At 38.3% G+C, this 17,048-nt stretch overlaps 1 protein-coding gene across 4 annotated transcripts; it reads left to right on the top strand.

The window, feature by feature from the left end:
- The first annotated feature begins 4,831 nt into the window (after window positions 1-4,831).
- GMNN (geminin DNA replication inhibitor) lies at window positions 4,832-17,022 on the top strand. 4 transcript variants are annotated; one of them, XM_058178143.1, is made up of 7 exons: window positions 4,832-4,973; window positions 5,902-5,973; window positions 11,111-11,206; window positions 11,863-11,995; window positions 14,040-14,122; window positions 14,195-14,305; window positions 15,957-17,022. In XM_058178143.1, the coding sequence occupies exons 2-7, from the start codon at window positions 5,923-5,925 to the stop codon at window positions 16,119-16,121; spliced, it is 639 nt and encodes a 212-aa protein (XP_058034126.1). In that variant the 5' UTR covers window positions 4,832-4,973; window positions 5,902-5,922; the 3' UTR covers window positions 16,122-17,022. The 4 variants fall into 4 exon arrangements, with proteins under 4 accessions (XP_058034126.1, XP_058034125.1, XP_058034124.1 ...); XM_058178142.1 differs by having other exon boundaries at window positions 11,108-11,206; XM_058178141.1 differs by having other exon boundaries at window positions 4,834-4,973; window positions 11,860-11,995.
- Window positions 17,023-17,048: the final 26 nt, after the last annotated feature.

Below are 17,048 nucleotides of genomic sequence, written 5' to 3'. Positions count from 1 at the left end.
TAAAAAAAAAAATCGATTTCACCACTCCTACCTACCTATCTTCCTACCTACTACCGGAGTCATGGGTCCCAACATTTTGTAAGCTAGCCCACTTGAGTTATCTTGGTTCAATAATTGTTCTTATACTTTCCAGTTTTGCACAACTGAAGGTTACAAACAGACATGACAGTTTTGGTGGTATATGGCTGTTAGTCTCATTTTTGGAGGCCTGGATAAACTGATATGTTTCTTAACAATGTTGAATCCCCATGATTGATCACAGTTTGCCTTGAGACAATTCGGTGTGTATAGGTGATGTGGTTTCCAGTGCGTTCCCCAAAACAAAGATATAAAGATGCACCATTCACCCAGAGATATTTTATTATACCTGATAAGTGATTCTACTCTTATAGTATAAAAAAAAATATAAGAGGATATTTTCTATGCCATGTTTCAAATGACACATCCTTTTACACATCAAACATTCAAAACAAGCTGGGTGAACCCAATGAGAAACCTCAATATTTGTTCAAGCTACTTTTGAAATGCAAACAGTCATAACACCAGATGTACAGATTTGTTCTGAAGACAAACTGAAACCTATTCTAATACACAGAGGGGAAAAAATATTGAGATTGGCAAAATGTTTAAATAAATGTAAATGTCACAACATGTTTTTATATATACTAGAACTTTGCCCTTAGTGGGCTAAAAAAAAGGGTGTAACTTGAAGCCTTTCTGTTGGGTTTCTGGTGTTACATTGATAATATATAATAATTCTTGCAAATGTCACTATCATCAAAATTAGTGAAATAAGCTCCTTTTCAGTTCTGAAACAAGCTTCTTTGCAAATGCCTTCCGGCTGAAGAAATTAAAGAGAATTCTGATTGAAACATAATGGTGAAGAAGGAATGCCTCTATTATTATGAATACCTGACTGAGACATCAGAGCCAAAAACAAATTAAAGGAAAACAAACAGAAACTCAAGTTTATAATTAATGATATTATTACCATGATTGTTCCAATTGTTCTAAAAGCTTGTTTCACAAATTTCTGGAATAGACATTCTTAATTAAATAGCATTTAATTAAGGGTGTGAAATAAATGTAAAATACCCTTGTCTTAGATTTAATGCATATTAATGTAATTATTTGTTGATGGTGCTAATTTATAGTGCATGTGGAAAATTATTTGAATGAATGCTTTAACTGAAGGAGCAGTTTGCACTATTTTCCAGTTTAAGGAAAACAGATGCTTCATGGGTATAAGTTAGATAGCTGGGGAAACATCTGCAGATTAATTTCCCCAATTGGTATATACAAGGCACTGCATTTTTATTTCCATTATCATGAATCTGAAAAAGGCAATCAAGATTCTTTTTGATCATCTTATTTACTCTTTGTATGATGTTGACTTTATTCACATTGGAATTCATAATGGTGGAGGATTTTGGTGGAAGAACCCTTTTTTGTTGTTACCTGCATATTTCTATCCAGGTAGTCCTCGACTTACAACAATTCATTTAGTGACTGTTCAAAGTTACAAGGGCACTGAATAGAGTGAGTTATGACCATTTTTCACAGTTACGACCTTTGCAGCATCCCCATGGTCATGTGACCAAAATTCAGATGCTTAGCAACTGGTTCATATTTATGACGGTTGCTGTGTCCCAGGGTCATGTGAACATCTTTTGCGTTCTATTTATTTATTTAATTTATTTATTTTGTCACAACATCATATAAAAAGATTATATAGTATATAAACATATATGAGTAAATATTAGGAGGTATAAGCATATATATATATATATATATATATATATATATATAGGAAGAAGAAAAGAAAAACAATAGGACAGGAACGGTAGGCACGTTTGTGCGCTTATGCACGCCCCTTATGGTCCTCTTAGGAATGGGGTGAGGTCAATAGTAGAAAGTTTTTGGTTAAAGCTTTTAGGATTATGGGAAGAGACCACAGAGTCAGGTAAAGTGTTCCAAGCACTGATGATTCTGTTACAGAAGTCGTATCTTCTGCAATCTAGATTAAAGCGGTTAACATTAAGTTTAAATCTGTTGGTTGCTCTTGTATTATTGCAATTAAAGCTGAAGTAGCCTTTAACAGGAAGGACATTACAATAGATGATTCTATGAGTTAAACTTAGGTCTTGTCGAAGGCGACGGAGTTCCAGGTTTTCTAAGCCTAGGATTTCAAGTCTGGTGGAATAAGGTATTTTGTTGTTTTCAGAGGAATGGAGAACTCTTCTTGTAAAATATTTCTGGACTCATTCAATTGTATGAGATGTGAGGATTCCAAACAGGCGAGCTGTATTCTAGAATTGGTCTAGCAAATGTTTTATATGCTCTGGTTAGTAGTGTAGTGTTTTTGGAAAAGAAGCTACGCAAGATTAGGTTTACAACTCTTAGAGCCTTTTTTGCTATGTAGTTACAGTGGGCTTTGGCACTTAGATCATTTGACATAAAAACTCCAAGGTCTTTAACGGGGTGGGGGTCATCTGTAAGGTAATGTCCATCAAGTATGGACTTAGTGTTTGGGTTCTTTTTTCCAATATGTAAGACTGAGCATTTGCTGGTTGAGATTTGGAGTTGCCAAGTTTTAGACCAAGTGGTTAGATGATCAAGGTCTTTTTGCATGATAGATGCATTGTCTGTGGTGTTAAATAGTTTGACATCGTCAGCAAAGAGAACACAATTACTTGCGATATGGTCACAAAGATCATTAATGTATAGTATGAAGAGTGTTGGTCCAAGGACGCTGCCTTGAGGAACGCCACTCTTGACAGGAACAGGATTTGATAGAGCATTGCCAATTTTGACCACTTGTTGTTTGTTAGACAGAAAAGCAGATATCCATTTGTGAAGGGGTCCTGAAATGTCATAGGATTTTAGTTTTAGGAGAAGTTTATCGTGTACCACTGAGTCAAAAGCTTTGCAGAAGTCTATGTAGATTATTTATATATATAATATATATAAATATCTCCTGAAAAGCAAAGTCAATGGGGAAGCCAGATTCACTTAACAACTGGGTTACTAACTTAACAACTGCAGTGATTCACTTAACAGCTGTGGCAAGAAATGTCGCAAAATGGGACAAAACTCACTTAACAAATGTCTCACTTAACAATAGAAATTTTGGGCTCAATTGTGGTCATTGTCAAGGACTACCTGTACCATCTTTCATTCAAGAACACATAGACAAACATAGTGTTCCCTCCACCCATTTCTCCCTCCAGAAATCCTGTGAGGTAGGTTGGACTAAGAGATAATGACTGGTCCATGTCACCCAGGGAATGTCTGTGGCTAAGGATGGAGCCAAAGATGAGTCCCATTTTTATATAAAAAGTCCTAAATCCAATAGGTAGTCCAGGAAAGAATGGAAAAGGTTCTAAATTGGGTCTGTAAAAAGGGGCTGCCTCAAGATACCACCATCCCCATCTCAATAGACAGGCTTCTGACTGTGAACCACTTTCCTGCAAAAAATATAAAAGCACCCACTGCCCTCTCCCAAACTTGCCAGTCCTAAATGCAGAAAATATTGAGCAAGATAACACAGTGGTCTAAGCTTGCTTTTATGTCAAAATGGGAGTTGATTTAGAAGGATTTATTTTAAAAAACCTGGATGGAAGGAGTAGTCCTCGACTTACAGCCAACATTGAACCCAAAATTTCTGTTGCTAAGTGAAATATCAGTTAAGTGAGTTCTGCCCCATTTTACGTCCTTTCTTGACATGGCTGTTAAGCGAATCATTGCAGTTGTCAAGCAAGTAACACGGCTGTTATGTGAATCGGGCTTCCCCATTGACTTTTCTTGTCAGGTCACAAAAGGTGATCACATGACCCTGAGACAGTGCAACCATCATAAATATGAGCCAATTGACAAGCAGCTGAATTTTGGTCACCTGACCATGGGGATGCTGCAACGGTTGTCAGTGTGAAAAGCGATGTTACTTTTTAGTAGTCATAACTTCGAATGGTCACTAAATGAACTACTTGTATATCATTTCTGATCTTATTTAGATCTCTTACCAGTGTTTGATGCCATGGACCTTGGTGGCATTTCCCTACCTTCGGCTACAGGAATGTTTGCCCTTGATGGTTATCTTTTTTTTTCCACTTGCTTTTATCATTTGCAGGTATGTTATGTTTTACAGCTGTAGAAGTTTTGAATATGCTATTATCCCAAAGGTGCTTTTTCAAGGGGGAACCGGGCTTGGCTTTTCTTTGAAAACGTTTCGCTTTTTATCCAAGAAGCTTCTTCAGCTCTGAGTTGAAGAAGCTTCTGGGATGAGAAGCGAAACATCTTCAAAGAAAAACAAAGTCCACTTGCCTCTTGAAAAAAGCACCTTTGGGACAACCATGAGGTGGATGATTGAGACGATTATGCTATTACTTGTGTTTTAGCAGCCTCTTATGAAGTGACTGGCCTACAAATAAAGTCCAATCAATCAATCAATCAATTAATTAAGGGGTCTTCAGCCAGGGCGGACCTTCCCATAGATCGAAGATTTAACGCCCTACTCATTGATTTGAAAGCAAGCCTCAAATACCAGACGCTATCACTGAACGTTTGCTTTTGAATAACGCATGCGCAGAGCCACGCCCGGAAACTTTTCTTCCAGCAGCCCCCACCTCCCCCATCCCCCCACCCCAAAGCCCCAGACATAACGACCTCTTCCAAATATCAGGTAGGCAAAAAGGCACAATTCACGTGGATGGAGGGCGGGGTGGGCAGGTTTAGAGGAAGGAAAGACCCGATTGGCTTTAGGGTTTCCGAATTCGGGATTTTAATAGGCTAGAGGCATTGGATCTTCGGACGGTTATTGGCGCGAGGCTGATTCGCGTCACAAGGCCCGCCCGCCGACGCAGCGAGAGCTTTAGGGCTGCGCGCGAAAGGCTCCTTTATTCAAGCGAGCGCGGGAGTCGCGGTCGGAGCGTCTGGCGGGCGAACGGCCTCTCAGGTGGAGCCTCGAATTCCAGGTTTGCCGTTTCTTCTTTTTCTTTCCGCGCTGCTCACGGGTTCTGAGGCGCTTTTCTAAGTGGGGGGGTGGGAGGGAATCCTTTCGGAATGGCAACACGCTTTTGCTGGGGACTGAAGGAGGGGAAGGGGAGCCATTTTCCTGTGGGCGAGCCGCCTCCCCCTGAGTCGCTCCTGGGATCCCTGCGCTGCCCAGCTCGCTCGCTCTCTTTCCCCACCCCACCCTTGTTTTCTTCCGACATCCTTCCCGGGGAGAATGGGAGGTGGAGTCCATCCTCTTTAGGGATCTCGTGAGGCAAGCCTGCCCTCCCATTTCATCACCCCTAAATTTGGGGGGGTGGTTTCCTCCCCCTCCCCCCTTAAAAACAGCTTCAGTGCGAGTCAAGGCTTAAAAGATAGGCAGGACCTTCAGAAGTTAAGGCTGCAAACCTACTTAAGCTCAGCGAGGCTTAATATTTAAATTTGCCTATGTAAATAATATTTTTTAAAATCATACTCGGGTCATTTAAATGAGGAATTGAGGTGCTTTCTAAACGAGGCTTTTGGCCCATTTAAAAAAAAAAAAGGCATGCATGCAAATAAAGCCCGAGGGCTTGCTTTAGTCTTTGGCGGAAAAACATGTAGCTGCAAGTGCTGCTTTTTATTGGTGACCTGCTTTCACCTTAAAATTAGAGGATAATGGTGCAAGATGCAACATGAGGCTGGCTTGTCCTTTTCAGAAGCCGGTTGGGGATTTTTTTTTGGATGTCGTGAATTCTTATTCCAAAGTTCTCAAGTTTCTTTTCTTTCTTTTTATTTGCGAGGTTCCAAGCTTCCAATGCAGAACGACTAGCATGAAATTTTAGCCCCATGCTTGAAAAGAGCTTGAGGGACTTTCGCTGCACAGGATAATTTTGTTTTGTATTAATGTTTTCATTGTGCTTGTTTTAGGTTTTGGCTTTAAAAGGAAACATGAATTCTAAAATGAAGCCACAGTCAAATACGGAAAAGCCCTCTGTGAAGGTAACTAGCATGTTAACAAAGTGCTAATGTCAACACAATGTCAAGAAGTAATACAGGTAGTCCTCGACTTACAACAATTTATTTAGTGACCGTTCAAAGTTACAATTGCACTGAAAATAGTGACATGACCCTTTTTTACACTTATGACTTGCAGCCTCTCCATGTTCACGTGATTTACATTCAAATGCTTGACAACTGACTCATATTTATGACAGTTGCATGTGATCCCCTTTTGCGACTTGATAAACAAAGTGAATGGGGGAAACCAGATTCAGTTAACCAGGTTACTAATTTAACAACTACAGTGGTTCACGTAACAAATGTGGCATAAAATGGGGCAAAACTCACTTAACAAATTTCTCAGCAACATAAACTTTGGACTCAATTGTGGTCATAAGTTGAGGACTACCTGTAGCAGTTGCTGTTCATATACTCTTTATTTCCTGTAAATGTTATATGACATAGGGTTATTATTATAGGATATTAAACTGGTATTTTAAAACTAATAACCTGGGCAGATAAATTTCATTTTCATATACAAAGCACAATTCCATGTTATATGAATCAACACATGTTCAAACTATAACACTTTATTTTTTTCCCTTTAGTTCTAATTTAGCATTTGAAGGAGATCATTCTGCTGTCAAGTTGCATTGACAGAAGAGACAGAAATGCAACTGTTTTACTGAAGTTCATTTTCTGTTGAACTGCAGGGCACTCAATAGATATAATTTTGTCGCTTAAGGTTATGTCTTAAATAACCTTAACTAAGGGCAAGGGAAGGAATAGCTAGTGGAGGACCAACTGCTTCATACTTCTGAGATCAAATTGGCCAAATTCAATGGCAATTGGAAGTCTAGTAACAAATATCCTGTATTTGTACATGTTGATTATGTGAATAAGAGTTAAAAGTCCAAAAAGAGCCTTTTACCATGTCATACATGATGCAGAACTTTTCCTAAATGAGTTCGTATTTTTAGGAGTACTAGCATGACATGAACATCCTAGTCATCTTAATCCTTTAATTCACTTCTTTGTCCCAACATCGTATGACATGACTGATTTTTATAATTTTACCTGCAAGTGTAAAAGAGATTGTCAGGTGATCAATTCTTGTGTCACTTCCAACCTAACAATGTTTGAAAGAAATTGTAAATAGATCAGAACTCTGCCCATGAGCACAAATAATAAACAAAATGGGATCAGAACTGTTTGGTGAAGGAACTAACGAAGTTTTATCTAGAAGATTGGCTATCTTAAGCCAGGGGAAGGGGAAGAATAGCTCAGAAAAATGTGGGAAAGGTTGACAACAAGCCAGAAAGTTGCTGACTCTTAGGTCCAAGTCCCATTCTTCCTGATTATGTGATTCTTACCACCATATTTGGGACCAGATCATCTGTTGCTAAGCGATGTGGTTTTTAAATAAGTCATACATGATTTTAGGATTGTTTTGTCGTGGTCATTAGGGGAATCAGACTTCCTGCATTGATTTTGCTTGTCAGAAGGCCCTGGAAAGGTCACAAATAGAGATCACGTGACCCTGGGAAAAACTGCCACTGGCATAAATACATGCTGATTGCCAAGCACTCAAATTTTAATCACGTCACTGCAGGGTTACTATGATAGTTGTAAGTGCGAGGACTAGTTGTAAGTCACTTTTTCCAACACTTTCAAGTGCTCGTAAGTCGAGGTTTGCTTCTGCAATTTAAAGGACTGAACATTGATCCTTGGAGGTGTTATGGTCATATAACATCCCAACAATAGTTCACTTGACATGGTTGAGTAAACAAACTTAATTTAACCCAAAGAAGACAAATCTGTAAAAATTAAATTTAATTCTTCAATAAAATTATTGAATCATTTGAAAGGGTTTACTAAACATGAAATATTAACCTTCCCATGATACTCAAATGTGTCTTGCAAACAGCACTTTGAAGCTTTCAGAAAGTGAGCTTCAATATCTCCAGAAATGGACAAAACATGAAGGTATAATATCCAAAATTAGGACTTCAATACTTGTTCTCAATAAGCTTGTCAACAGATGTACATAAAATAATTTTCATTTCTGTTTTGAATTGCTAAAAGCATATCTTTAACTGAACAATTATGTTACTTTTGTTCGTAGTGTAAATCTCAATATATTAAAAACGGGAAGTTAATTATTTTCTGTTACTGAAATGTTTTATAACAATTTCAGACAGTTTTTAAATCAAGGGTCACTTTTGAAATTCCCCCTATTAGTTTTAGATTTATAAAAATAATTGCATAATTAATTAATGGGGCTGATTGTCCCTTAGTAATTTCTTAGTAAAAACATAGTGCTAGTTTTGAATCATGGCTCATTACTACTTGCACTACCATATTCTGCACCAGTTGTTGCTACCAGTTGTTCTTTAAGGTTAGCTCCATATAGAGCATATTGCAGTAATAAAGGGAAGTCATTAAAGTATGACTGATTGTAAGCAGAGTCTTATGATCCAGGAAAGCATACAAGACAAAGTTGTACAAAAGTGGCTGAGTTGTGGAATAACCTAAAGTATCTTTTAAGCCCAGTTTCATCTTCAGTTACAGAGGTAAAACTTTGCCCTTTGAACTTGTCTCCTTGTTCACTAAAATGTAATGATTGGAGCTTGGGCACTAAGTATATAGAAACGTCTTATGGCACTACTGGCAAAGAACAGTAGAAGGAATAATAATTAGATTAAAAAGACCTACATTGTCTTGAGATGAAATGAGTATCGGGCTAATGCATTCTTTGCTCATCAATATTCTTCGTGTTTACTTTGTACTGGCTATCTTTTTAACCTTCATCGGTTCTTATTTGGTTAAACATAAAATATTGCAAGTAATAGGTTAATCCAAGCAAGGGATGGCTGTGAATATTTCTTGAATCTAATTCAATACCTACAGTTATAATCTGAAATTAGTGCAGTGTTTGTTCCCAAAGTAGCTGGCAGTTGTCCTCAAGTTCAACAGTAAATTAATTGGCAGCAGAGACTTACCGTGGGAAAGGTTAGCACTTGTCATGTGAAATATAGTGTGAATCACAGACTTTCTCACGCTAGTGTGACATTATGTTCCTGCTATCCCTGTTTGATTATCTACTATTGTTTACTATCTCATGGTGGCAGTGTAACTTAAAAAAAAAAGAATGCAGGATATTGCTATTTACACATGACAGAGTGCCAGGCATTCTTTTCTTCCTACCCCCCCTCCAAAAACCCAGTGCTCTGGCTAGATCGGTATATTGTCTCTTAAACAAATAGGAACGTTAAGCACAATATACTCTATGCAGTATTTTACTTGTATATGTAAACCTCTCTCTCAGGCTTTGTTTACTAATCTTTATTATTGATGAAATTATAATAAGCAGAACTACTTTGAAGTTAACTTCCGCTCTAGGCACAGTGTAAATACTACTGTTGATACAAGATTGAATTCTTTTTTTTTTTTAGTAAAAAAGTTTTATTTTTACAATCATGTCAAACAATTCATTCAATGTACAGTTATATACATTTAGTCGGGCCTGCCCAGTCACCACCCCCCTTTTTAACACTCCCCTCTTCTACCTTCTTTTACTATCCAAACCTTCCTCTCCTTCTCTTATCTACATCCTCTCCTCCCTCCACCCTACACCTTCCTTCTCCCTCTTCTACCCCTCTTCCTTCCTCTTCTCCTCTTTCCTACCTCCTACTCTCTCTTTTCTCCCTCCCCACCGTTCTAAAATGGTAACTGGGCAGACCCGACCCTACATTAATTATATTTATACATCTTCAATAATCCCTGTACATTCACCATCACTCCATCTCTAGCCTCAAACCCCCAACTCCCTCCCCATACCCCCCGTCCCCCACCCCGACTTCCCAGAACAAAATGCAGGGTATCAAAACTAACAATCATAATCTAAAATAATTCCTAAATTATAATCTCTAGTCTCCACACTTAATCACACTCTCAATTCCCCTCTCCTTCAGAAATATATCTAATACAAAATATTTCCTAAATTTACTCATATGCTATTCGATATTTTTTTATCTGATACTTATTCTGAATATAATCAATCCACATTTTCCATTCTAAAATATATTTTTCTTGTGTATAGTCTTTCAAATAAGCAGAGATTTTTGCCATTTCTGCCAGATTTGATACTTTAAGTGTCCATTCTTCAATTGTAGGTAATTCTTCTTTCTTCCAATATTGAGCAATCAAAAGTCTTGTGGCTGTTATTAAGTTCAAAATCAATTTAGTCTCTATAACTGTACAGTCCATAATTATTCCTAGTAAAAAGAACTGCGGAGTAAACTTAATCTTCTTTTTCAAAATATTCTGCATAATCCACCATACTTTAATCCAAAATACTTTAACTTTTTTACAAGTCCACCATATATGGTAATAAGTGGCATCTTCACAATCGCATCTCCAACATTTAGCCTGTACATTAGGATACATACATGACAATTTTTTTGGGTCTATATGCCATCTATAAAACATCTTATAAAAATTTTCTCTCATATTTTGCGCTTGTGTAAATTTAACATTCCTCACCCAAATTCTTTCCCAAGTTTCCAACATTATTGGTTGCTGAAAATTTTGTGCCCACTTAATCATACAATCCTTAACCAATTCAGTCTCTGAGTCTATTTCTACTAACCTCTTAATATGCTGTTGGCCTTGATCTCTCATTTGTTTTAACAAATTATCCTCAATTTGCCTAACACCTATTTTTTTATCTAATTTCCATCTAGCTTGTAATTGTCCATATTGGAACCATGTATAATTTTTCCCTTCTTCTATACAAGATTGAATTCTGTAGTATCTGGTTAAAGTGTAAAGATAGACTTAACAGTGTATAAATTAACCTAAATGTTTATAATTGCTTAGGGATCACCAACCTACTTCTGGAATTGAAAATAATGCAGAGTAAAACTACATCTGAATGAATGTGTCTAGTTATGATTTCTGTCCCGAGAGGGTAGTGCCAGGAGGTTCTGACTTACAAGTACTGACTTGCATGTTTTAACTTTTAAAGTTCCCATCAAACATAATATTCTTACTAAATGTGAGCATGTTGGTAGTGTTTAAATATTAATATAGTCTGCTTAAAAACTTGACTTCCCCTATGTTGTTTCTTCAGCAGGTTTCTACAAATAAGACAAACTGCACATCACAGAGGCAGACCCTTAAGATGATACAGCCATCTATTACAGGTTGCCTAGTGGGCAGGACAAATGAGGTATGTATTTCTTTTGGAACCGAATCTAGTTAGATCCGTTATGAGCTGGCACAGGAATTGTAGTTTGCTTTTAATTAAACTGTAATTATGCTGCTAATTTAAGTAGTATGTATTAAAGAGTCCTAAATAAATGGTAGGCAGCCTGCAAAGCAACAGTTCTGAAGTATGAAGCAGACCAAACTGTACAGCAAACTTTGAGAACACTGTCCCTTGTCCACCTTGCACTCTCATGATCCCAAGAGGTTTCCTGCCCTGGCTTAAATAAACAACTTGAACTGAACATTAGATTAAGACAGATCAGTGACTCATTTTCTGTCATCACAGCTCAAGGTAATATTAATATGAACCCTAACTGGACTGTCCAATAGTAGAGAATATATGTAGCTCAGGTTTGAACTTTGGTGCTTTCTGAGCTTGGTTGTTTGGTTGCAGACCTTTCAGTACTCAGGTAACATCAGGGCAGGAGGGAGGGGGTTGCTTCCTATTTTTACACAGTGGCTTCCAAGTTTGGATAGGGTTGTGATTTTTCTCCTTGATAGTTCCTTGATTAGGGTATTGTTTTCTGGACTCTTTGTTTTAAGATTAATTAAATGGATGGAAGGATAGGTTGTCTTTCACCTTTAAAAATCTATTAAACTGCTCATAATTTGTAGCAGGCTAAGTCTTCAATCAAGAAGAAATGTGGGAATGATCAGCTTATCTCAAAAGTATCCAAACCTGAGGCTGCTGATAAAATAGAATACAGAAATACAAGAGGAGCAATCCAACCTTCTGATCTTACAGCAAAAGGTTTGTTCCACCTATGGTGCTGTAAGTACCATAACAAATTACAATACTGGATTAGATATGTGCTCCTCAGCCTTTCTGCTTGCTGGCCCAGCATTGGGGAGGGCGCGTGAGGGGCACTCGCACAGGTCCATTTGTGAGCAGCAGGTGTACGCGCCCTCCACTTGTGCGAATGGAGCTTTGTGTGTGAGCAGAGGGTGCTTGCAGTCGTGCACAAAGCTCCACTTGCACGAGGGGAGGGCACTTGTGCTTGTGTGTGAAGTGCCTTCTTTTGTGCGGGTGGGCCTGCGAGCCTGAGCCTGAGCACCTTCCACTCATGTGAGGGGAGCTTCACTTGTGAGCACTTGCCCATCTCTCCCACAGCCCAGTTTTTGAACAGGCCGCAGCCCGGGAGTTGGGGATCCCTGGTTAGATGGAATGTCATCTTTACAGTATCTAGTTACGAGGCCTCTGAAACAGAAGAAAGAGCTTTTGAATTGGAGTTATAATCAAGTAATGATATTTAGAGATATTCACTGCAGAACCAGAAGAGGTGCAGTTTTTAAGAATTTATCTGATCTCATGTATTTTATTTAATGCATTATATAACATATATATATAAATATATAAATGCAATATATATAAATATAATAAATATAAATATTTATAAATATAAATATATAAATGCAAAATAAAAAAGAAAACTTAGCTATTGGGACTATGAGAAAAATTGAGAGTTACTGGTCCTTTTGTGTTCAGCATGTTTGTGCAGGCACAGAACTAAAGTAGAGTGGTACTTGATTGGGACTTATGAAAGAGGGGTGGAGGTTATGGTTAAGTGGCTAATCTCATGAAAACCAGTTTGATGGTACTGCATTTATGTATCATATCAGCAGAAAACTAAAAAATAACTATATAAAACTGTCATTAAAAACTAAAGACATGAGCAGGGAGGATGATGTTAGCCATAATAAGGGAACCGTTACAGGATCTCCCTGGGATCACCAAGCCTGATGGCATAGCCAAGTCTTGAGAAATTTGGAAAATGTTGAAAACGATGGTGCTAGACTCATTTCTGCTGAGAAGATTCCATAATATGGATGCCACAGCAGAGAAGGCCCACCTGCCCAGTGTAATTCCTTAATAGAGGGGACCTGCACCATGCCTTCTCTGCCAGTTTTGGTAGGACAAGCAAATTCAGTCAGGAACAGGTGGTTCCTTAGATAACATGGCTCCATGTCACGAAGGGCTTTAAAGGTCAAAACCAGCATCTTGAATTTGACCCATAAGCACACCGGCAACATGTAGAGCAAAGATGTAACGTGTCATCGTAGGACTATATAGCTGTTTGTTCTCAGACAGCCTAGAACTGGGCTTCCAGCAAGAGGAGCCAAAATAAGTCCTGTTTAGAGTCATTTAAAGAAGGAATAAGATTGGGCAGAAAAATAAGGGCACTCAGATACTGGAGAGATTGTGATCCAAGTGCAAATAATTTTAATTGAGCTTGAATATAGACCCTCTTGACATTCTCTTGTTTAAGATGGTCATGTAACCCAATGCAGGAGTTTAACCTGAACTATAAGGTAGAATAGAGAGAAAATTAAAAGATCAGTAAATTAATTAGGCTTTAACCCAACTGTCAAGTCTGTGGTTCCAGCTGGGTCAGCCTTCAAGATAACTCTGGAATAATCTGGGGGTGGAGGTGGTCTTTTTCCCTATCTGCCACTACCATGAGGAATATGTTGTTTTTTAAAACATGGTATTGCTAAAATTTTGGAATCAACTAGTTTTTTTAAGAACACTGACACCATAGTGTTTCATTTGATGTCTGTTAAAAGAATACTTTATATCTGGTGGGCAACTACGGTAACTTTATGACTTGTGGACTTTAACTCTTGGAATTCCTGAGTCAGTATGGTTGGCTTAGGAATTCTGGGAATTGAAGTTGTAAAGTTTCTGTGGTGGACTACCCCTGCTTTATGTGACTTAGGTCTGATGTTGGTAGAGTAATTCCAATAAATTATGTGCTGGATTTAGTATCAGTACTTATGGTTTTTTTCCCCCCCAGGCAATCCTTCATTCCAGTATTGGAAGGAATTGGCTGAGGAGAGGAGGAAAGCCCTGCATGAGGTTTTACAAGAAAATGAAAAGGTAAGGTTCTTAGAAGTTACAGAAGACCTGCTTTGGAAATTTGCATTATCTAAAATTTTCTTTTTTCTCTAGTTGCATCAAGAAATTGAATTAAAAACTAGTGAAATTGCTCGTCTAAAAGAAGAAAATGAGGAACTGGCAGAACTAGCTGACCATGTTCATTATATGGCAAATATGATAGAGGTAAGCTGCTCAGTTAATAAAACAAAATGTTGACTGGAGTTTATGCCCTTTGGAAATTAAAAAGTAAGTAAATCTATGTGGGGTGGAGGAAAGAGTGGTCTTGAATATCCGGCTACTAGTCTCCTTTGCATGGCAGATATCTTTTGAACCCTGATCTCAATTTTTCAACTTTTGAGGTTGAGCAATAGCAATAGCACTTACAAGGTCAGAGCAGATTACAAGGTCAGCTTATTGCCCCCAACAATCTGGGTCCTCATTTTACCCACCTCAGAAGGATGGAATGTTGAGTCAACCTTGAACCTCCCGCACAATTGAATTCTAGGCTGGGACAGAATTTGCCTGCACTGTATTCTAACCACTGTGCCATCAGGGAGGATGAGCATAGTGTGTAAACTATGTGTTGTTAATCCTTAGATCTTTCTCGTTTATCAAATTTTTATGCCTGCTCATCTCACAAGGACTGCCTCAGAGCAGTGTACAACACTAAATTAAAAAATAATATATAAAACCAATCATAATTAGAAAAAAAAATAACCAGAAGGGAATGAATGTTAATTCTATTAAGAGAGCAATCTCAATAAATCTCACCAGTGCTTACCCGCCTTTAGTGGCCCTCACACACACACCACGATTCTATAGCATCCATCCGCAACACCTTGCCCAGAGCTCTCACCTACCAGCTTGTTTGCCTGAAATCCCTGCCTCTTTCTGCTTAATGACCCATGCAGTCCTAGCGTTGCAACAGTAACAAGGACTTCTGGGATTGCCTTCATTAAGTGATGTGGTCATGTAATGTTGCATTTCACTACTGAGTTGCTTAGTGATGGAAATTCTGGCCCCAATTGCTGTCATAACCCAACAACCATTTTTGCCGTTGTGTGCCAAAAGCGGGGGTCGTGTGCACATGCCCACACTCATAATTCAGTGCCCCCCATGCATGCGCATGGAACCCCCACGCACTCCCCCTGCTTTTGGCCCACTGGGCCCGGTAGGCCTGTTTTTTACCCTCCCCAGGCTCCAGAGGCTTTCTTGGAGCCTGGGGAGGGCGAAAACAGGCTCTCCCCCCCCCCCAACAGAGGCCCTCTGGAGACCGGAAACAGACCGTTTCCTGACTTCCAGTGGGCCCGGAATGCTAGAAAATCAGCTGGCCGGCATGCGCGCTGGAGCTGAGGTAGGGCAATGCTTGCATGCCCACAAATATGGCTTCGTGTGCCCCCTGTGGCACACGTGCCATAGGTTTGCCATCACGGATCTATACATTTACCATATTTTTCGGACTATAAGTCACACTTTCGTTTTTGGGGAGGAAAATAAGAAAAAACCTGATTGGCTGGTGGATTGGTCTCCAGGAATCCCCCCAATCAGCTCTTCCCAGAGGTGAATTTTAGGAACAGGTTCATTGGTTGTGAACTCTGTGCCTTGCTTTTTTTTCAACCTCTGAAACCTCCTTTTGAGAGGCTGGGCGGGGCTTCATTCGGAGTATAAGACCTACCCAGATTTTCACCCTCTTTTTGGGTGGAAAAAGGTACATCTTATATTCCATAAAATACGGTAGGTTGTTTATGTATAATTTTATATAGGTATAATTTGAAATGTAAAGCTAAGATTATCAAGAATAGAATGTCTTAACACCATCGTTTCACTTATCTAGCAAATAACTGGAAAAGCACCAGAAAGCCTAGACATTTTGAAAAATTTAGATCTGGAAGAAATTGAAAATGAAGAATATGAGGAAGATTTAGATGGTGAAGTGGAAGAGGAACATTCAAATTTTTCCAGTAGTTCTACAGATGATGCAGATGTGCCTCTAAATTGAAAAAGTAACCTCTGAAAGTATTGGGCTCTAAAGTGGGGGGGAAGGCAGAGCAATCAAGAAATCCTCTGAAAACTACAGATTTATCTAATATTTTGAGGATGGGGTTGCACTACTAATGTGTTGCAGAGTGACTAACAGTCTTATCGAAAGTATTAGATTGTATATAGTCACTTATTAATTGAAAATACTGTGTATTTCAGCTTGTAAATAAGTTTTTATTCATTTACGACATTTGTAATTACCAAATAAATTTGCCCACACAATTATGATATGGTTTTCAAAGATGGAAATTATTTCTTGATACATCATATTACACAATCTAGTTTTTTCTGGCATGTATCTTTATCCTTGCTTAGAGACCTCTTCTGTTATAGCACAATTCCCAAATATTTTGAAATTAATTTTTTTTCAATTCTTCTCAAACCAGACATGCCTCTGCTTCTGTTTTCCAGTATTAATTTGCGAGTTTATCTTGTCTCAAAAGGTAGTGCCTTTTAAATGCAGAACACTTTTTTAAAATGACTATTAAATCCACAGCATGAGACCCTCAATTAGCCCTCTGCATGGAATAGACAGTATTTGGAAGAAAACTACCATATTTTGTTTCTAAGTTTATTGTTAAATCTTTATAAAATTAGTGAAGTGTAAGAGAACATATTTAATTCCACTGGGTTATATTTAGCTGAGTAGATTAATCATTTAACGGGGAAATGAATTGCCCTGGCCACTTCACTTTGCATAAATGTTTAATCTGTACATCATCTGACCTGTTTTTCGTTTTTTTTGCCTTCCTTCTTCTGATTTTTGTAACTTACCTGATAAAGATTTCAAGAAAATTTGAGAGCTGCTTATTATTTTGTGCCATTTTGATTAGTTTTATTAAAGTTACCTTTCTGCTGTGGATGTCATATTTTTCCCTTATTAGAC

The sequence above is a fragment of the Ahaetulla prasina genome, chromosome 3 (genome assembly GCF_028640845.1).
Source record: "Ahaetulla prasina isolate Xishuangbanna chromosome 3, ASM2864084v1, whole genome shotgun sequence".
Classification (NCBI taxonomy): domain Eukaryota; kingdom Metazoa; phylum Chordata; class Lepidosauria; order Squamata; family Colubridae; genus Ahaetulla; species Ahaetulla prasina.
The sequence above is the reverse complement of the archived record's forward strand: the minus strand, read 5'-3'. Positions and strand labels throughout refer to the sequence as shown.